General features: G+C 56.4%; 2 protein-coding genes and 1 pseudogene across 3 annotated transcripts in view; 1 reads left to right on the top strand and 2 right to left on the bottom strand.

Moving 5' to 3' along the window:
• Positions 1–10,288: 10,288 nt before the first annotated feature.
• On the bottom strand, positions 10,289–10,389 carry LOC142427032 (U6 spliceosomal RNA; annotated as a pseudogene).
• Positions 10,390–11,103: 714 nt separating this feature from the next.
• On the top strand, positions 11,104–14,699 carry ANKRD9 (ankyrin repeat domain 9). Of its 2 annotated transcripts, none has more exons than XM_075531626.1 (3): positions 11,104–11,304; positions 12,035–12,091; positions 12,525–14,699. In XM_075531626.1, exon 3 carries the CDS (start codon positions 12,574–12,576, stop codon positions 13,519–13,521), a length of 948 nt encoding a protein of 315 aa, XP_075387741.1. In that variant the 5' UTR covers positions 11,104–11,304; positions 12,035–12,091; positions 12,525–12,573; the 3' UTR covers positions 13,522–14,699. The 2 variants fall into 2 exon arrangements, with proteins under 2 accessions (XP_075387741.1, XP_075387742.1); XM_075531627.1 differs by lacking the exon at positions 11,104–11,304 and adding an exon at positions 11,311–11,460.
• Positions 14,700–17,520: 2,821 nt separating this feature from the next.
• The window catches only part of TECPR2 (tectonin beta-propeller repeat containing 2), a 61,046-nt gene continuing 59,050 nt past the window's right edge, over positions 17,521–19,516 (bottom strand). The window contains exons 19-20 of the mRNA XM_075532071.1: positions 19,086–19,235; positions 17,521–18,822 (exon numbers count right to left, since the gene is read on the bottom strand). Coding sequence (XP_075388186.1) covers positions 18,665–18,822; positions 19,086–19,235 — 308 coding nt within the window. The 3' untranslated portion in view covers positions 17,521–18,664. The remainder of the gene's footprint in view (positions 18,823–19,085; positions 19,236–19,516) is intronic.

The raw sequence follows: 19,516 nt of genomic DNA, 5'->3' as shown, positions 1-19,516 counted from the left end.
AATCGCTCTGGTAGGTTTTCGAGCCTGTCAATCTCTATAGGAGCAAAAAGCCTCATTCTTCTCCCAGGGAGCAGTTGGTAGATTAGATTGCAACATGTAATCCACGACACCACTAGGGCCCCTGAGGCCTGGGACGACAAAAGTACACCAGGAAAGTACTAGGCCAAAGGGTCACTCGGCAGCTGCCCCTGGTGAGAGGGAGTTGGATGCGGCACAGGGTGCAGCGACTTTTTGCGTGCCGAACAAGTTTTGTTCCTTGGCCTAGGACAGGGGTGATCACGCTTTGTCGGCATGCGAGCTACTTCTAAAATGATCAAGTCAAAATGATCTACCAACTACAAAAATGCAAAACATATATCTATTTTATGTATTTATTACATTTATTTTTAAATTCAGAGAATTCTTTATATGTACAATGTATGTTTATGTACTTTGCATAACCCCATGAGTCCATATTGTACAACACAACACAATTAACTATGTACGTTTCTGTCATGACCTGAGTTTACTTCGATGACTTGCACTGACCGGAATGAGCCAGGGATGCAGGACAGTAGCTGCTGACAGCCAGCCTCAAGCACACTTCCAAATGACCATCAGTCATGGTGGATTGGTACTTGGACTTAATGATCTTTCTGTGGGAAAAGGCTGACTGACATAAATAAGTAGAGCCGAATAATGCAGTCAAGGAGGTAGCACATTTTCTCACGTTTGGGCATTTTCCCTCTGCGAGTAAGCTCCAGAACTGTTTGTGGCTTTCAACTTTAGTGTCAAAATCTCCCATTCCGTATGAAAGTACTGTTTTTGTCTTTTTACTTGGTCCAGCTCCCCTGCTCATTTTAATACCTTTTCTTATGTTTAAGAGAAAAAAAATCAAGGTCTAAAAATTGGCAGTAACTTAGCTTGTCAGTTTTGTTGCACTTAGCCCAGTTGTTTGTTCATGCGGTTGACATCTAAGATTGCATCTGATTGGCTGCGCTGTATATCAATTAAGTGACGGGACTGATGATAGGCTATTTTTTTAATGCCATGCGATCTACCCACACTACATTTGCGATCGACTAGTAGATCGCTATTGACGTATTTAGAACCCCTGGCCTAAGAGTTACGGGGACCTGGCTTTACAATAATTGGTTGAGCATTACAGTTTAAGTTAAGCCTTTTATTATTTGCAAGCTACTTACTTCCTAGGAGCCCTGGTGACATAGTGGTTATGAATTGGGCTGCTAAGCACAAGGTCAGCAGTTCAAACCTACCAGCACTTCTGTGGGAGAAAGATGAGACTTTCTACTCAGGGGCTGTTTTGGCTATTATAAGTCCAAAGCGATGGGATGCCATTGAGTTTGGTTTTTTATTTACTTCCCAGTTTTAAAGGAGTTTCCCACCCTCCCTTTACCTCCTGCCAATCATCCTTGAAAGACAGTGGTGAACCTGGTGCTAGGTTCCTCCGTGGTGCCAGGAATTCCCTCCTGGCCTCCCTGCCCTGCCCTTCCAAGCTTACAACTTCAGGGAGAGTGGGCAGTGCCTGTCCCTACCCCGTCAAGGCCTCGCCTCCCCGGTTTAAGGGGATGGCTCTGGGTCGCGTTCTCAGGCAGCGCTGCCGCAGCTTGTCTCTCGGAAGGGGAGGGACGACGCCCTCATCCGGGCAGCGCTGGGTCCTGGGGATGCCCAGTGGGGAAGCGAAGGGCAGGCGTGGGGTAGGCACCAGAGCGTCACATAGATTACTGGGCTTGTTCAGCCAGGTCCTCTCAGCTGGGCGGCCCGCCCGGCGCCTCAGCCCGCTCACTGGGACTCAGTGTCGGCAGCTGTAAAATGGGCGGACAGGCGCCCGGACACAGGGTGCGAGGCTTCCAGGGGGGCATCAGGTCGCTGGAGGGCGCGGCATCCCAGGCCGGAGGGGGCTCGTAGGCTGGCCTGTTCGCCAGCCCCGCCGAAGGCACAGAAGGCAGCAACGGCGGAGCCCCGGAGGCCACGCCACGGCAGACCGCGGCAACGCAAACGGTCTGAGCCGGGAACCGAGGCGCCCCACCCTCCGCCTCTGCTCCCGGGAAGCCGCCCTCCCAGCCCGCGCCCTGCCGAGTCCTGGGCCCCGGGAGGGAAGGAGGAAGTGGGGGCAGGACACGCGGACGCTGCCCGCCCCTGCGGCGCCTGCCTGGAGCGTGGGAACTGGGCCACGAGGGTGGGCGGGGCAAGGGCGTGGACACGCCCCCACGCCAGGCGATCATCCGTCCATGCCCCGCCCAGGGCATCCTGACGAGCCAACCAGAGAGCGCTTGTTTAACCCGCCCGTCTGGAGGCGGGGTTTCTGCTCTAGGGGCGGGGCCATGGGATGGGGGGGTGCCCTCGGGGCCTCAGGCCTGGGAGGGGCTGTAGCTCTGCACAGACTGAGAGTTGCTGGGGAAGGGGTCTGCGAGCCCGCAGGGTGGGCCGCGCTGGGGTGCTGGAGGGCGCACTTGTCCGCACCCCTCGGCCCGCCCTCCCTCCCGACCACGGGCTGCGGTGGTGCGCGCGGCCGCCAGGGGGCGGTGTGGGACCGCCCTGGAGACCGGGCTCCGCTTCCTGCGGGTCGCTGCGGGAGGGTGCAGATCCGATCCCGGAACCATTCCTCTCCAGCCTTTGGCCTCTGCCTTTCCCCAACCCTGCTCCCTGGCCCGGCCTGGCGGCTCCCTCTCCAAGCCTCAGTTTCTCTTCCGGTCTTCTCAAGGTGACCGTGAGGTCGAAGGAACCGGGCTGGGCCAGTCTTCTCATTAGGGCTCTTCTAAGAGCTGTAGCCTGGGCCAGGTCCAGGCGCTTGTTTAACCCGCCCTCCAGCCTGTTTTATGTTCTGAAGTTAATTCACTGCAAACCGCAGCGCCTTGGAAGGGACAGGGGTGTTTGGTGTGTTGTGTGCAAGGCCAGGGGTTCCAGCTTTGGAGAGGAGATGCTGCTGCTAGCTGACAGGCATAGTGCACCCCAGGTCTATCAGCCCAGCTGGAGGCCACAGCCAGAGCCTGGGCCCATCCAGGGCGTGCGCATAGGAACTCTGGTCTCCACCACCTACCAACCTCTGGAATGGAAGGCCTCTCCTAGGGAGGAGCCAGTCATTAGTGTCTGGATTATAACTCTTAAGTCTCCCCTATGCTGCCTAGAGTCCTGAGTGGCAGGACTCCTTGTGTCACCTCCTGGCATGAATCAGAAACTTGTCGCCAGGGCGCAGGCACCCCCCACTGCCCTGACCCCACTGCCTTGCCTGATTAACTCCTGCACTTAGTCATCAAGCATTCCTGGGCACCTCCCTGGGACAGACATGGCCCTACCCACTGATAGCAGAGGAGCCAGGAGGCCCGTCAGCTAAAAGAAAATTTAAATGAGACTGTGCAGGCACCTGGGGAAGGAGCCTAGCAAGTGTAAAGGCCCTGAGGTTTGGGGATTCAGGAAGCTTTGATTTGGGAACCAGTCCAGTCTGGATGGGCAGCCAAGGTAGGGTTTTGAGCAACCTGTTGTGACCTGACTTTGGACACGGCCCCTGAGGGCTACATGGTCCCTGGGGGCATAGTGGGTTGTGTTGGATTACTATCCAAAAGGTCAGCAGTTTGAACCTAACAGCTGCTCCAGACAAGAAAGATGAAGCTTTCTGCTTCCTTAAAAATTCTCAGAAATGCAAAGAGGAGGTTCAACTGGGTCCTGTTGAGTCACCATGAGTCAGCATTGCCTCGCTGGCAGTGGGTACAGGCAGTGGGTCAAGGCGATCGCTCTTGACTAATGGTCAGAGCCACATCCTCGGCCTACCTGCAATGTGGTGCTCAGAACAGGCACCCGAAGCTACAAGCCTGTGCCACTGATCTCAGCCTGCTGGTGCTTTGACAGTCGCTACGGTTTTGTCCATTTGAGTAAAATGCTTAGCTTCAAAAACACTGCGGAAAAATGCTGCTCTGTTTTTATTCTATTTCTCCACAAACTTTCCAGAGCCCCCCACCCCTGCAAGCTAAGAAATAGTAGTTAAGCCATTTACAACTACATCGCACCATTATTTTATAACACAGATTGATCATGAGCATGGCTAAGCCATCTGTAGAGTCTGGTACAGGAGGAGGAGTGTGTGTGTGTGTCTGGTAGAGGAGGAGTGTGTGTGTGTGTGTGTGTGTGTCTGGTACAGGAGGAGGAGTGTGTGTGTGTGTGTCTGGTACAGGAGGAGTGTGTGTGTGTATCTGGTAGAGGAGGAGTGTGTGTGTGTGTGTGTGTGTGTGTCTGGTACAGGAGGAGGAGTGTGTGTGTGTGTGTCTGGTATAGGAGGAGGAGTGTGTGTGTGTGTGTGTGTGTGTGTCTGGTACAGGAGGAGTGTGTGTGTGTCTGGTACAGGAGGAGTGTGTGTGTATGGTACAGGAGGAGGAGTGTGTGTGTGTGTCGTACAGGAGTGTGTGTGTGTCTGGTACAGGAGGAGTGTGTGTGTGTAGTACAGGAGGAGTGTGTGTGTGTGTGTGTCTGGTACAGGAGGAGGAGTGTGTGTGTGTGTGTGTCTGGTACAGGAGGAGGAGTGTGTGTGTGTGTGTGTGTGTGTGTGTTGGGGGGGTGACATCAAAAGGAACTGCATTGGATGACACCGCACTAGTGATGACGCTGCCCCCTGGGGGAACCTCCAGAAGAACGTGGCCAGGAAGCAGCATTTCACCCAATACCTGCCTCTCTCCACACCGACTCACCACCGCATCGTATTTGGACGTGGGTCTGTCCCTTCTGAATGATTCAGGGCACACTGAGAATAAAACCTGAAAGGGTGTCCAGGGCCACTGCTGTCAACAGATCAGCACGTGCCTACCAGTATATATGTGTGTGCGTGTGTATATACCATGATTTTTTAAAATGCTTTTGTTTACAATTAAAAACAACAGATTACTTCTATGGCTGACAGGTTCAGAGGTGAGCTGTGTCCCACCGTGAGTGTCCTGTGGGGGTGTCGTTTTTGCAAGGCTCCCCGCAGCCTTGCTCCCCGCCCCCCCCTTTCTGTTTGCTTGTGGTTGCATGCTACCTACTTGCACATGTGTCACCTGGCACACGAGACTGCTCAGCCAGGGTCTGCTGGGAGGCAAGGCATGCAGGTGATAGTAAGGCTGGGACCACCAGGGCAGTCCCCGGCAAGTCCTTTAAAGAGCTAGGTATCTGGCCACCCACTGGCTTAAGGTGATGGGGTATGGGGGGAGGTGAGCAGAGAGAGGTTATCAGTTCATTTAATGGGAACGTGGGGATGTCTTCAGGTACAGCTGGATCCAGGGGCCAGACAAGGACAGACGTATCAATACCAAGGATACTATTCCACCCCCGGGAACATGAGGGAGACTGCAGGCATTTTCTGGGGCCCCCACAATGAACCACCAAGCAGTTGATTTCTAAGAACAGAAGTGAATGGTCTCTCATTCCTTTTCAAATCATGTGCAGGCTGAGCCGTGCTCCTTCCCAAGTCTGTAGCAGACTATCCTGGGTTGTCCCTCCAGCAGGTTCCTGCTAGCCCCAGACGTTCTTGGGCTCCGGATTCCTATTCCTGTGACCATCCTCTCCTTGTATCTCCTTCTGTAGCCCTTCTCTTGTCAGGTCTCTGCTCCCACTGGATTAGGCCCTGTGGGTGGAAGAGCAAGCTCTGGTGCCATAGGGGTTACGTGTTGGGCTGTTGCCCCAGGGTGAGCAGTTTGAAGCCACCAGGCACTCCCTGGGAGGAAGATGAGACTTTCTACTCCCCAAAAGAATTAGTCTTGGAAATACACAGAGGGTAGTTCTAACCTGTTCTACAGGGTCACGCTGAGTCGGAATTAATTCAATGGTAGTTGAATTTGTTCATTTGTGGGGTTTTTTGTTTGTTTGTTTTTGAAGCAGAAAAGAGGAAAGCCCTCAACAGGATGGACTGACGCAGTGGCGGCAACAACAGACACACACAGGAGAACGACTGCAAGACTGGGGCAGGATCGGGCCATGTTTCCTTCATTTGTAGGCAGAACTGCTGGGAGTCGGATCTGACCCGACAGTGAGCTTCCTTTAAGTTTACAAGGCTCTCCTCCCAGGTATCTAGATCAAAAGTTCCTTCCTCTGGGAACCATGGATTATACCTTTTTACTACTTTCAGAAAATATTGTATCTTTTTTTTCCCGTTACTTTTACACCCTGTCTTTTCAGTAAGTAGATGAGCATAGTACCTTAAGTTTCAGGTTTACTTTTACCTTGCTCCATTGTCCTCTTTAAAATACTCATTCACTATTTCCACAACTTATCTGCCAATCCCACACTGGAGCCTCACTTCACACAATTTTCCGATTCACTCTATATTCCAGTGGGGCCATACAATTGTTACACAGGGTATAACTCATATTGCCCCACGTTGGGCGCCATTTGTGGTATGAATTTTGCGGGGAGCCAGCCCCCACCACTAATCATGGGTTCAGTAAGTACAATTGTATGGTTGGGATATATATTGTATTAAAGTCATCGAGAGCATGATGGATAAGAGGTATATTGCAATAATGCAGTCAGACACATTTCATAGTAACATTGCTCACCTCAGCCGCGCTTGGTGGTCCAGGTGGAGAGAGGGGGAAAGGAAGGAGGACAAGGGGAAAGGGAAATAGGAGAAGAGGGAGCTGAGAAGAGAGGGGGGAGAGACCAGCGAGAGAGAGCTCTCTATCGCTAACCCAGGCCTCTATACCTTTTGGGGGTGTGCAAGCCCTTTAATTACAGGCGTCATAGGAAGGGGTTGCACTATAGGTTATACAGCAACGAGAGGAGGTGGTCTAGGGACATAGACACAATAGGAAGAGGAGGGGTTGGGAGTATACAAGTGGCAAGATGGGCGGATCCTACAGTCAGGATGGCAGCTGGATCTCCATAAGAACCATTAGCAGTAAGGTGTAAACCCCACCTAATGGTTGCAAGCTTGAGGGAGAAGTAATCCATTGTCTCCAGCAGCAGGGAGCAGGCCCACCCCTGTGGTGTGGGGAGACAGCAGTCTGGCAGCGACTGCCTTCAGGGAAGATGTCTATAAGCATCTGACCTCTCCCCAAATGACAGCACCTAACATGTCCTCTTAACTAAATCATCATTAAAGATCCCATTTCCAAATGTACCTTTTTTGGTACAATGCAAATCCAAGCACACAAAGGAGGGCCCCAGGCCCCACACCCACACACAGGAGAGCTGAGGGGACCCACCGTAGTCTCTGGTGGTCAGGAGGTTCCCGGATATCTGTTTGGCTCTCCTCCTGATGCTCACTTGGAGACTTCTAGCTCCTTGTTACGGACTGCAGCAGGATGACCTTCTTGGCCGTTAGTTGCCACCTGCATTCAGTTAAAAGGTTTAATGGTTAAATGGTTCGAAGCGAAAGACAAAAAAGAAGGCTGTTGCTTTTTAATTAAGGGGGGAATTCTGTAGGATCATTAAAAGATAAAATACACGTGTACAGGTGGGGGCTTCAAAAAGCCTGTGGGTCTGAAATTGGTGGTGGTCTAAAATTGATTGTAAACAACTCCTTTGAATATGTATAAACCATTGGATTGTATGATATGTCAATCAAACTCTGAAAAAAACAAAAGCCATTGGCAGGATCCCCTCTGACTATGGGCCCAGGACGGGCAAGGCCTCAATCCTGGAGAGATTACCTGGCAGGATGGATGACCGCAGTTTCAGGTAGGTCAAAATGTGACACTTTGTCACTGATCTCCTCTTGACCCAAGGGCTAAGTGCTCCTGTTGAACATTTCCTGCTCTGTTATTGGAAAACAAAACACCAAAAGTCTGCTCTCTTCGGGAATTAAAACATCCTCTATAATAGAAATTAAATGTTTTAAAATAAATGCGACTTGTTTGCTTCATTAAAATATATCTATTTTAAAGCTTGGGGTAAAATGGAATGAAAGATGATGGCCTTTGCCCCAGGTACAGACCGTTTGGGGCCCTGTGCCCCCCTCACACACAGGAGAGGGCTGCTCTCAGTCCCACTCTCCCCCTAGGTCCCCTCCAGCTCCCCTCCCCTCTCCTCCTGCACATTTACCCAGTCAGAGCCAGTCTGAGTGCTGGCATCTCTCCCCGCAGCCCTGCCCCAACCCTGGGAGAAGGGGTGTGTGGTGGCATTGGTCCCTACCTGGGAGCTTCTGCCTGTTTGTTCTCAGCCAGATGGGGAGCCCGTAAAGAGAAGATAGTTCCCGACCCTCTTACATCTGAGCTCACCCGGCCCTCAGGGTGGTTGGTCCCTTTTTGCAGCCATCCTCCCCTTTGCCTACGTCCCTCTTTCAACTGGGCACCCTGACCCCAAAGGCCAGCTGCTGAGGCTCAGGGCAGACTGAGTCCACCTGTGGACAGTGCGAGGGTCCCCACTGCTGTGGAGGAAGAGCCGCACAGACTGCCTACACCAAGTAGGGTAGGGTGTCTCGTGAGGGGCAGGCTATTGCCTGCTCAGTGTGTCCCGGCCCCTCTCTGTGCCTTCATCCTGTCTGTTGACTGGGCTGCCTGCCCCACCTCCCAGGGCATAGGAATAGCTAGGGGTGGTGGTGTAGGGGTTCAGGTGTGTATCAGTATATGTATGAGACTGGGGGTCTGGGGACAGGCTGCAGGGTTGAGTGTGTGAACGCCCTCTGGCCGGGCACCCTCCCTCTGGGCCAGAGATCCAAGAACAGCTCTGGCTACCCGGCCTGCGAATGTGGGCATCTGAAGGGAGGGGCCAAGTCATCATTTTCCCTCTGTGAGCCTCAATGTTGTCCTCCGTGAAATGGGCCTGAAACCTGTCTCTGGCAGAGTTGCTGTCCTTCAGTGCAGTCCAGTCCATTCCGACTCATAGGGACCCTATCGGGTGGAGGAGAGGTGACCCAGAGTGATTCCTGGACAAGAACATAGGCTTCTATAGGGGCTGAGAGACAGCATTGAAAACCTATGGGGTCATCCTCCTCTGATTTACAGAGGAGACTTAGACTCCCTTTGAGTTGGATTGACTTCATAACCATGGGTTTGGTTTTGGTAATCTTTATGGAGCCAGGTCTTTCTCCCGAAGTTTCTGGTGGATTTGGAAAAAAAAGGAATGTTTTGGGAATGGACACTAGCCAGGCTCCTGAGGAGGTCATGACCCCCAGCCTTGGACTCCTTGTGGTGAGGCAGGTGAGGGACCTAGCCTCCCCCTGGCTGCTCCTTGCTGGGAGGCCCCTCTCTTTGAGCCTTCTCTTGCTCCCAGTAAAATGAGGGTCTGCATTCTCACCTCCCTAAGTGGTCATGAGAACAAGAGGAAGCCACATGTGTTTAGCATGATGGCAGACACACAGTAGGCCTGCAATAAATGTGGTTGTTACCAGGTGCTATCAAGGTGGCTCTGACTCATAGTGAGGCTGGGTACAACAGAATGAGACAATGCCTGGTCCTGTGCCATCCTCACAGGGTTATGCTCCAGCCCATTGTAGCAGCTACTGTATCAATTAATTCCCTGGAGGGTTGTGTTAGTCTGGGTGGACTAGAGAAACAAATGCATATGTGTATAAGAAAGAGCTTTATATACGAGAGCAATTGAATATTGAGAAAATACCCAGCCCAGTCCAGATCAAGTCAATAAGTCCGATATTAGCCCATATGTCTGATACCAATCTATAAATTCCTCTTCAGACACACGCAAAGCATGCGATGACGCCGAATGCAGAAAGATCATAGGCCAGTAAGTGGAAAGTCTTGTGGATCCAGTGGCAGTGGAAGCATCTCAGCACTGGCAGGGCTCTCCACGTGGCTCCTCCAGCTCCAGGGCTCTTGTTGCATCAGGGTAGCTCCATCAGGCTCATGGTCAGTAATGTCTCAGTAATGTCTTGCAGGGAATGAACATGTGTCCTGCCTCCAGCAAGTTAGTTATCTCTTTAGTGCCTCGAAACGAGGCCATCAAGTGGCGACCTGATTGACAGGCCAAACTCCACCCCTTCACTATTAGTCTCAAATTGACAACAGATTATGTAATGTAACTACCTCTTTTTGTTGACCTTCTACCAAACATTACTTTCTCCAGGGGCTGATCCCTCCTGATTACATGCCCAAAGCATGGTAGGCAAAGTCTTGTCATTCCTGCTTCTAACAAGCATTCTGGCTGTTTTTCGAGGATTTGTTTGTCCTCTTGACAGGCTGTGGTATACTGAACCTCCTTGGACAACACCATCATTGAAAGGCACCCATTGTTCTTCAGTCTTCCCCATTCCCTGTCCAGTTTACACACAGCTTGGCTAGGAGCCCCAAGTAACACCTTTGCTCTGGGACTCTTTAAAGAGGTCTGTGCAATGGATTTTCCCTGTGCACTATGTTTTAATCTTTTCTTTAATACGAAATGCTTCGTGAATCTGCATGTCACCCTTGCACAGGGGCCATGCAAATCTCGGTATCCTTCCAATGTTAGTATGTGTGCTGTGATGTGGATTTTGGTTTCCCTGACTCGGAGTTGCCGTCCCTGCTAAGGCTGCAGCCCCTTGATCTTCATCCGCAAGCGCTCCGAGCTCTCTTCCAGCCAGCAAGGTCGTGTCGTCTGCACAGCAATCACAGATGAATACGTTTTCCTCCCACCTGATGTCGCGTTCCTCCTCCCCGGGACACCCTTCCTGACTTTAAAACACCCGGTTTGTTCCCTTCCAATGACTGCCTCAACATGACCACGAGGGAATGTTCTGGAATTATTCTTCGAAATGTTACCGTAGCCTATGGTTACCTTTGCCTGGTCAGTCAAACGCCAGCAAACATCCTTCTGTACTCTCTGGCTTCCTGGGCGTTCCTATTTATGGGGACAGAGACTCCGTGGGGCGCAGGGGCTCCGCGTACGTGGGATGGTTGGGGAAAACAGCCTCTTTGAGGGGTTCCACGGAGTCACAGGCTAGGGTGGAGGGTGTCGAGGAAGCGGGGGCGGAAGATACAAAAGAGGTGCAGGTCACGTGCCCCGGGAAGACGCCTGGGACACCCACCCACCAGCAGCTGGGGTTTTACAGCTGCGCCACGCCCCCTCCCCTCCCAGCCCTCAAGTTTCTCCGAACTTTTCCGCCGCCGCTCGGCGCCCCGCCCATCTCTGATGACGCAACAATGGTGCAGAGTGGTGGCCAATGACTGTCGGCGGGGGCCGACGGCGCAGGCCAATGGCGGCGGCGGATGGGCCCGCGGCGCTGCCGGTTCGGCCGCACTGCGCTTGCCGCCGCCGCCCGCTCGCCGGCCCGCCGCCCAGCGACTGGGCCGGGCGGTCAGTGCGCGGCTGCGGCGGGCGCAGGCGGCGGCGCCTTGGTGCGTGCGCCGGTCCGTGGACCCTCCCGCCGCCCGCAGCGGGGGATTGGGACAGGCCCGGGGTCCCATGGTGAGTGTCCCAGCCCGCTCGCGCGTAGCCGGCGTCTCCTTGGCGCGGGGCCCCCGGCCGCACCCGCACTCGCCCCGCCGCCCGTGATCGGATTGTGCCAGGAGAGGACAGCAGGCGGCCGGGCACTTGTCACCCAGGGTGGCTCCGGCCCTCGCGGTGGGTACAGAGCGGCGGACACCACTCGCTGTCCAGTGAGGCGGGGCCGAACTTTACGTAACTGCCCAGCGTCCCACGCGTGCCCACGGTCTCACCTGAGCGCGCAGGCCCAAGCGTGGGGTGAGGTGCCAGGCATGAAGTAGCCCCGAGGAGCGCTGTGGCCACAGCCCCCCTGTAACTAACTCCGCGCCAGTGATAGTGGCCCAGTGTGTGGCCAGCCTGCTGACTGCCCCTGGCCCCTGTGACCCAGGGCTTACCCTTGAGAAAGGCAGTGGCAGCTTGGGCCGCGGCCAGAGCTCCGGCCGGAGCTCGGGCTGGAGGACAGGGCTCCAGCCAGGCCCTTGCACTGCTGGGAGTCCCAAAGGGGCGGCTGGGAGTCCAGGCGCTGGGTCCTGCTCTACTGATTGGCTGAGTGACCTTGGACACTGCTGCTCCACTGGAGGACGGGATCCATTTTACCCAGTCGCTTTGCCCTCCTGCGTCCCCCAGGAACGTCAAAGTGTGAAGGATTGGCGTCACTGGCCCGCGTACCCGGGCAGAGGCTAACACTCTTCTCTCGTTCCCCTTCTGGCAGATGAGGAAGCTGAGGCCGAGTGAGGGACAGTGACATACGCACTCTTCTTGGAACCAGGTAGTCGCGTCTAGAGCCCTGTCTCCTGCCAGGGCTGGAGGTGGCTGGGTCAGTGGTGGAAAGGGGCTACAGAGCCGCAGGCACCAGGCCTGTGTGGTTAGGGTTTAGGTGGGGGCTGGGGCAGGTTAGAGAGGGTTGGGGGACAGGACTGAAGGGCATGGCGAGGAGGGTTCTGTATAGTGTCAAGGTAGCGGGGCCTGCGAGGCCCGGGTCGTGGAAGGCCTCTTGTGCAGCAGGACCTGAACAAGATACTATCAGGGAGGGAGATCAGGTACAGCTAGATCAAGGAGCGGGAGGAAGTTCAGCGCCTAGGAAAGAAGGAAGCAGTGGGTGGAGGTGGAGGATGGAAGCAGGGTGGGGTCTGAGAGGTGGCTGGGAGCCCTTCTGTGGGTCTCCATTTTCTCCACTCCACACCTGGCCTTTCCACCTGCAGGTGGTGGCCCGGAAGTCCATGTCGTGAGGCTCGGAGGCGCACCGCCATCATGCCTTGGGACCCGCGGCGACCCGGGAGTGGTGCAGAAGGCGGCCCGGAGGGCGCAGGTGCCGCACGCTCTCGGGCGCAGAAGCAGTGCCGCAAGTCGTCGTTCGCGTTCTACCAGGCTGTGCGCGACCAGCTACCCGTGTGGCTGCTCGAGGACATGCGGGCCAGCGAGGCCTTCCACTGGGACGAGCGTGGCCGCGCTGCTGCCTACTCGCCGTCCGAGGCGCTGCTCTACGCCCTGGTGCATGACCACCAGGCCTACGCACACTACCTGCTGGCCACCTTCCCGCGCCGCGCGCTGGCGCCGCCCGCCGCCGGCTTCCGCTGCTGCGCCGCGCCCGGGCCGCACGTGGCGCTGGCCGTGCGCTACAACCGCGTGGGCGTGCTGCGCCGCATCCTGAGCGCGGTGCGCGACTTCCCGGCCGAGGAGCGGGCGCGCCTGCTGGACCGGCGCGGCTGCAGCCGCGTGGAGGGCGGCGGCACAGCGCTGCACGCGGCCTGCGAGCTGGCGAGGCCCGAGTGTCTCTTCCTGCTGCTGGGCCACGGCGCCTCGCCCGGCCTGCGCGACGCCGGCGGCCTCACGCCGCTGGAGCTGCTGCTGCGCCAGCTGGGCCGCGACGCCGACCTGGGCGCGGATCCGGGTGCGGACGCCGGGCCAGGGGAGCCACACCAACGCCGCCTGCTGCTGCTTGACCTACTGGCGCTCTACACGCCCGCGGGCACCGCCGGCCAGGCGCACCAAGAGTTGCTGGGGGACCGGCCGCGCTGGCAGCGGCTGCTGGGCGAGGACAAGTTCCAGTGGCTGGCCGGCCTGGCGCCACCCTCCCTCTTCGCGCGTGCCATGCAGGTGCTCGTCACCGCCATCTCGCCCAGCCGCTTCCCCGAGGCCCTGGATGAGCTGCCGCTGCCGCCCTTCTTGCAGCCTCTGGACCTCACAGGGAAGGGCTAGGCCACAGGCTGCACTGGACACAGGACCTCACAGGACAGGGCCAAGCCGATGGTCTCCCAGGATGAAGAACCTTGGGGGATGGCCAGGTCGCAGGGTCTCTCGGGACAGGGTCATGTGCACGGGTCACCCAAGACTTTGGGTGTAGGGGCAAAGGTACTTTCTGAGTATTGTGCCTGGCATTTTACAAACACTGGTCTCTATGCAACGCGTCTGGCCTCGTGTGTCCAGCGCCGGAGGGAGGGGGGTGGTACTCCAGTTGGCAGGTGCTCTTGGGGCAAGCAGGGCCCAGCCAACCTGTGACAGGTCGGTCTACCTGGGTGAATTAGGGCCCCCAGAGGAAGGGACAGTGCTGGACTGGTTTCTGAGTCAGGTGTGTAAAATCCTGCCAGCCTGGGGACCCCTGGGAAAAGGACTCAGGATGGCTGTGCCAAAGAGGCCTATGGCTTTACTTAGTGGGCAGACTTCAGGGCTTCCCAGGAATCCCAGACAGCCCAATCCCTCCAGCTCTGAGGCCTCTGGCCCCCTTTGTTCCGCCTCCTGATCCTGCCACCTGCAACCTTTGTCTTAGCCTGACCAACATGCCTTTCCCCTGCCCCTGTCTGCTGTACCCCCACCCCTACTGGCTGCCTGCCCTTCCTTGGGTGTCCCTGTTGTCCCTCCTGTTCCTTTAATTAGTAGGCACCTGCTACTCTGACCCTAGCCATTGGAGCTGTTGCTATCTTCTCCTCCGCCAACCCCCTGGGGCTCCCGTGTGTCCCCTGGGTGTTAGCCAATGGCTGGGGTGGTTACATCGTGCCTGGCCCCATCCTGAAGAGAGGTGGCTTCTGAAGGAAGTTTTTAGAAGTGGAGAACCGTCTGTAGGCATGTAGATTATTGGGATCATCCATCCCTGGAGCCCCTTCTGGGTTCTCAGGTTTCCAAGTGCCTCTCCCATGTGACCTAGCAGTGTGCACTCCCAGGACCCTGAGACGACTCCCCACCCCCAGTTGAGGAGACTTGGGGACCAGGGGCTCCTGCCAGCTGCCTGGAAATCTGGAGGCCTGTGATATTCAACCCCAACCTGCCTGGGCAGGAGAGGTACTATCTGCTGGGTGCTGAGTGACCAGCTGCCTGGGGGCACTTCCTGCCAGCTGCTCCTGGTATTATTTCCAAGGAACATGTGTGGTGATTTGAGGGGTGCTGGGCCAGAGGAAAGAGGGTGAGGGCTGGGGTTGGGGGGCATCTGGTTCTGGCCTGGCCCTGCACTGCTCTCAAGGTGACCTTGGATAAGTTCCTGCCCGGTACCGGACCTCATTTTCCTCATCTGTCTTTGAAGAGATTTTTCAATTTTTCAGAGGACCCCCTCTGGAAAGGGATGCTGGGACGAGAACTTAGTGGGATTTGAGTGTCCATGAAACTGCCCCTTCCAACATACCATCTTGTGGTTCAGGTGGGCACGAGGGAGGGGAGAGGAGAGACCGGTTTCTGGGACTTCTGCTGTGGGCTTGGGCCAGTACTCAGCTGCCTCCTTCAACCTTGGTTCTGGAGAGCATTTGCTCTGGAGAGCCCCCTCTAGAACCTCCTCCCCTCTCGAGTCCTCTGGTCAGGGACCCACGGAGTCATACTGGAGAAGCCCAGGGCCTTGAGGCACCTGGGGAGGAAGGGGACAGGGTAGGGAGTGGACCCTGGGGGTAGGGAGGGGAAGGTGTGCTCAGGGGAGGGGGTGTCAGGACACAGGCTCTGCAGGGTTGTTAGTCACATTCCCCCAGGGAGGGGGCGGGGCCCTCAGGGTATCTGGAGGTCTGAGTCACCAGCTGGAGGGAGGGGCCTGGTATCAGGCTTATCAGCCTGAGTAGGGCCTCCAAGCCCCACCCCCACCCCAGCTTTGCGTGTTCAGGGCCCAATAGACCCAGGCAAGCATCTAGTTGACTTTGACGGGAAAAGTCCTGTTCTCTGGGCCGGAAAAGTCCTGTTCTCTGGGCCGGAGCTGGTTGGCTCATCCCATCCTCCCTCCATTCCACCTGCTTCTAAGGCTCACCCTGGCTGCCCGGGGACAGGCTGAGGGCCTGCAGCCCTTCTGCAGCCAACCTCACACCGCCACCCCAATTGTCCTGTTCCTCTGCGCTCTGATGTAAAAGCTCTGCACGTCTTGTCCCTGCAGTCCTTCTCTGAGTCGGGTGACTTCCTACTGGAGTGGGGCGGGGCGGGGGGTGGGGTAGTTCCTAGACCTGAGCTGGTCTGTCTGCAGTGATCTGCTTCCCAGGCTCCTCATGGCCACCAGCCAGCCAGCCCACGGGATCTCTGCATGTACTCCTGGGAAGCAGACTGTAACTGTTAGGGGCCCCTATAGACTCAGGCAGCGGGCCGAGTTTTCACTTGCTGAGTGATCTGAGCACTGGCAGGGGAGCAGCTCACCCTGCTCTACCTGGGTCCTTTCTCTGCAGTCTAGGGCGCATGAGGGTTGGTTGGCACAGGGCCACCAGCCTGCCACTGTTTGCATTTTGGTGTATTATGGTCCATTTCTCTCAAGTGTACTCTGAAGGTGGTCTTACACATGAGATCCTGTCACTTACACTCACCCTAATCGTACTGTCGTTGGAGAAGTCTTTGGCATGCGTGTGAAGTTCTACTCAGCAAGTGTTGGTACCGTAGTGAGTTAATGTTCGAAAGGACTATGGTCTCTGATTTTACATATTTATTAGAATAACATTTACTTGGTTCAACTCCAAGATACCCAAAGGTACACAGTCCAGGCCACCACTGTGATTGGCTCTGTGAGGGACCATGCTGCTCCCCAGCCCTCCAGTGGCCCCTTCCTCTGGATTCCTACCACTTTCAAACTTAACAGTGGGTGAGAGGGTCCCCTCTGTGCAAGGTCACCCAGGAAAACTGGTAGGGGCAGGGCCATGGTGTCTCGGCCAAGCCGGAGCAGCTACCAGGTGCGCTAGATAGTCTAACTCTTCGCCTGCAGACCGCACCACACTCCTCACGGCCCCTGAAATGTCTGGTGTGGACGTCTCCATTTGACTCAGCACTCACTCGATTTACGGTGCATTTCTGTTGGCTGGGTGTGTCGGGGATAGCGGAGGCCCTGTGGCCCCAGTCTTGTCCTTTGGCCTTCGGTGACATGCTATTGCTTGGCCCTGGTTCTGGGTTCAGTTTATACTCAACAATGAAGCCACATTTGCTGCAATTGTCTTTCTGGGTTAAAGTGGAGTTTAACTTTTCCCCCAGTATTCCTACATTTTGAGGAAATCCAATCTCTAGGCTCCTTTCCCTCCTCTGTGGGGCCCCCTTGCTCCCTAGTTTGGAAAATGTCCGCCCACCACCCAGAAGCAGCAGCTCCTACCTCTCGTTTTCGTTTAGAAGAGAATGCCTTCCCTACATGACGACCTAGGGGTGAGGAAGGGAACCCCGCTGGCCTACCTGTCCCCTCAACTCTGCAGGGAATCGGGCCTCCTGCCTGGTGGGAGGGCCTCCATCACGCGGCAGGCATTTCTAGGTCTTGACAAGCTGGCCCTGCAGGGTCCAGGTGTCGTCCCTCTGGGGTATTCTCCCCAGGTCTGGAATCCCACAGAACCGCTGGTCACTGAGCCCTGTCCTACCCCTCTGGGGCAGAGTCACAGGACAATCCGGGGGGCAGTTGTGGGAATGCCCCCTGCCTCCAACCAAAGAAAGCCGGCGAAGGCATCCTTCATCCTGGCATCCCACTCCACATACCTGTACCCCACACACCTGATAGAAATGTTGTGGATTTGAGCCCTCATCCTGTCCTCCCGCTCCCACTCCTCCCCAGACACCTGTCCTGCAATGCCAATACCTCCTCCCCTCCAGCACGTCCAGTACCCAGGTTGTTTCTTGGCTGGAGGCTTCTAAACAGGGGCACCCCCCCTCCCAACACACACAGGCATAGATAGGGTGTCTTCCCTAGGAGTGACCAAGCCCACCACCCCTGCTGGAGTGGGTGGACCCCAGCCTGGGAGGGCACACAGGTCTCCGTGCAAACAGCACACCAACAGCTTGGAAAAGTCCCTTTATTGCACTGTCTCACAGCTAAGAGTTACAACCTGAACAGTAAGTGCACAAAGGGAGTGGGATTGCACTATGGTCCGAGCTCGGGGCCGAGTGACACCTGGAAGTGTCCTAGTCTGCACAGCCTGCCAAGCTCCCTCCGCCTCCCCACTGGCTGCTGGCCCTGAGACCCTTTGTCTTGCAGTTCTTGCAGACACACAACAGGTGCTGAGGGACGGGGGCTGCAGTGGCACTGGACTCCCATGCTGATGACGGGTGGGCCCCGAAGGCTGACCTCAAGGCCAGTGTCCTGACGTGACCACAGTAGGTCCCTCATAGAAACTGCAGGGTATTGGCTGAACTGAAGGTGCTGGCCATCTCTGGGGAGCCTGCTAGTCCTAGCACCCCTGGCTGCCCAGGCTGTGGGGAGGACCCCCAATATCAGAAAAGCCACATGCAGACCGGGCAGAGCAGGGTTCAGATGAGGTATCTCAGATGGGTTTGTAATGTAAGAAACAGACAGAGGCAATCAGTAGTGCCATCCCCTGACAGTGCCGCCACCATGGAGCTGTCCCTCCGAAGAGCCAAGGCAGTAGCGAGCATAGCTCCCAGCAGTGTGCGCCCCACGCCCCATCTGCATCCCGTGGCTGTGACTGCCACTTTGGAGCGCGGGCTGCACGTAGCCGCCTGGCTCTGCCTTGTGCCAGGTGTACACACGTGGTGTGTTCTCCATCTACATGTAGCCCAAGATGCCATGTGGAAGTCTAGCACTGTGGAATGTACCAGAACTTGTGTCTCATTCAGGTGGAGATGGGCCACCTGGGATGAGCTTCGTGCACAGTGCTGAGCACCTCACCCCTCACCCCACTCTCACAAGGCCACGGGACTGACAGCGGCCAGCAGGGGCAGTAAGTCCCCCCTCCCCATCTGCTTCCATAGGGACAGGGACTGGACTGCATGTGCTGTCATGCACTCAGGAAGCAGCCCCTGGGGCAGGGTCACTCGTTCTGGACAACAGCGAGGCGAGCATTCTGGACAAGATGGAGACAGAAGGCGGACGGGAAGTGGGGTGGGCCAATTTGGCTACAAGAGGGGGCTGAGGCCTGTCCCCTAAGCCTGGCTCCCCTTCCGAGGGCTTGGGCCCAATGTCCCTTCAGATGACCTCCCACTCATCCTCGAAGTCCTCGGGGTGGGGTGTGGTGGTGGCCAGACTGCCCTTCTGGGAGCCCTGCGAGTGGCTGAAGGTCTTGGTCAGCCGCTGGAGGAGACAGCCTGGTGGACCAATTGCCCACAGCTCGTCCGTAGCAGTCACTGTGGGAGGGAGAGCCGTCACGCACTCCAGTGGGCAGCCTTTCTAGCGGGGTGGGGAGGGGGGGTAATGACAACAGACGGACTGGGGCAGGCCCTGTGCCTATTTCTGCTTAGTGCCTTCGGGTCCTTGGAGCTTCCCTCGGGGGGTGGGGGTGGGTTTCCAGGCTGGGGCCCGCTGGGGGCTTCCTTGGTCTGGGGAACAGCCCGAATGAGAGCACTAGGGTCCCCGATGACACCCGGCCCCCACTGAGCCAGGAACTTGCCTGTGACACATGTCATGCTCCCAGGAATTTTCTTCCAGTAGTCTCCAGCTGGGTTCTTGTCAGTGACTCCGTAGCGCCGGGCAAGGTCGCCATTGGGACAGCGGGCCCACACGGTCCTTGAGCTCAGTGCCAGCTGACAGGCCTGTAGTCCTGTGGGCGGACACGGTGAGTCCTTTGACCCTGTGTGCCCAGGCAGGGGACCCTGAAGGTGTCTGGGTCCCCCTGGAAGGGACCTAGCAGGCGCCAGGACCAACCATGCCAGAAGAGTTCTAGGGACCCAGGCTGACATCCTGAGCTAGGGTAGGAGTGGGGATGGGTGGGTGGGAAGGCCTGGGAGCTAAGAGCCCACTTATCAGTGCCTGGGTAGTGTGGGCAGAGCAGAGACAATAGTGCTGAGAGGCGGGGCAGCACTCCCACATGACCGTGAGCTC

This window comes from Tenrec ecaudatus, chromosome 14 (assembly GCF_050624435.1).
Source record: "Tenrec ecaudatus isolate mTenEca1 chromosome 14, mTenEca1.hap1, whole genome shotgun sequence".
NCBI lineage: Eukaryota > Metazoa > Chordata > Mammalia > Afrosoricida > Tenrecidae > Tenrec > Tenrec ecaudatus.
The sequence above is the reverse complement of the archived record's forward strand: the minus strand, read 5'-3'. Positions and strand labels throughout refer to the sequence as shown.

Coding starts and splice junctions, on each gene's coding strand:
- ANKRD9 (XM_075531626.1), top strand. CDS start 12,574: ATGCCTTGGGACCCGCGGCGACCCGGGAGTGGTGCAGAAGGCGGCCCG.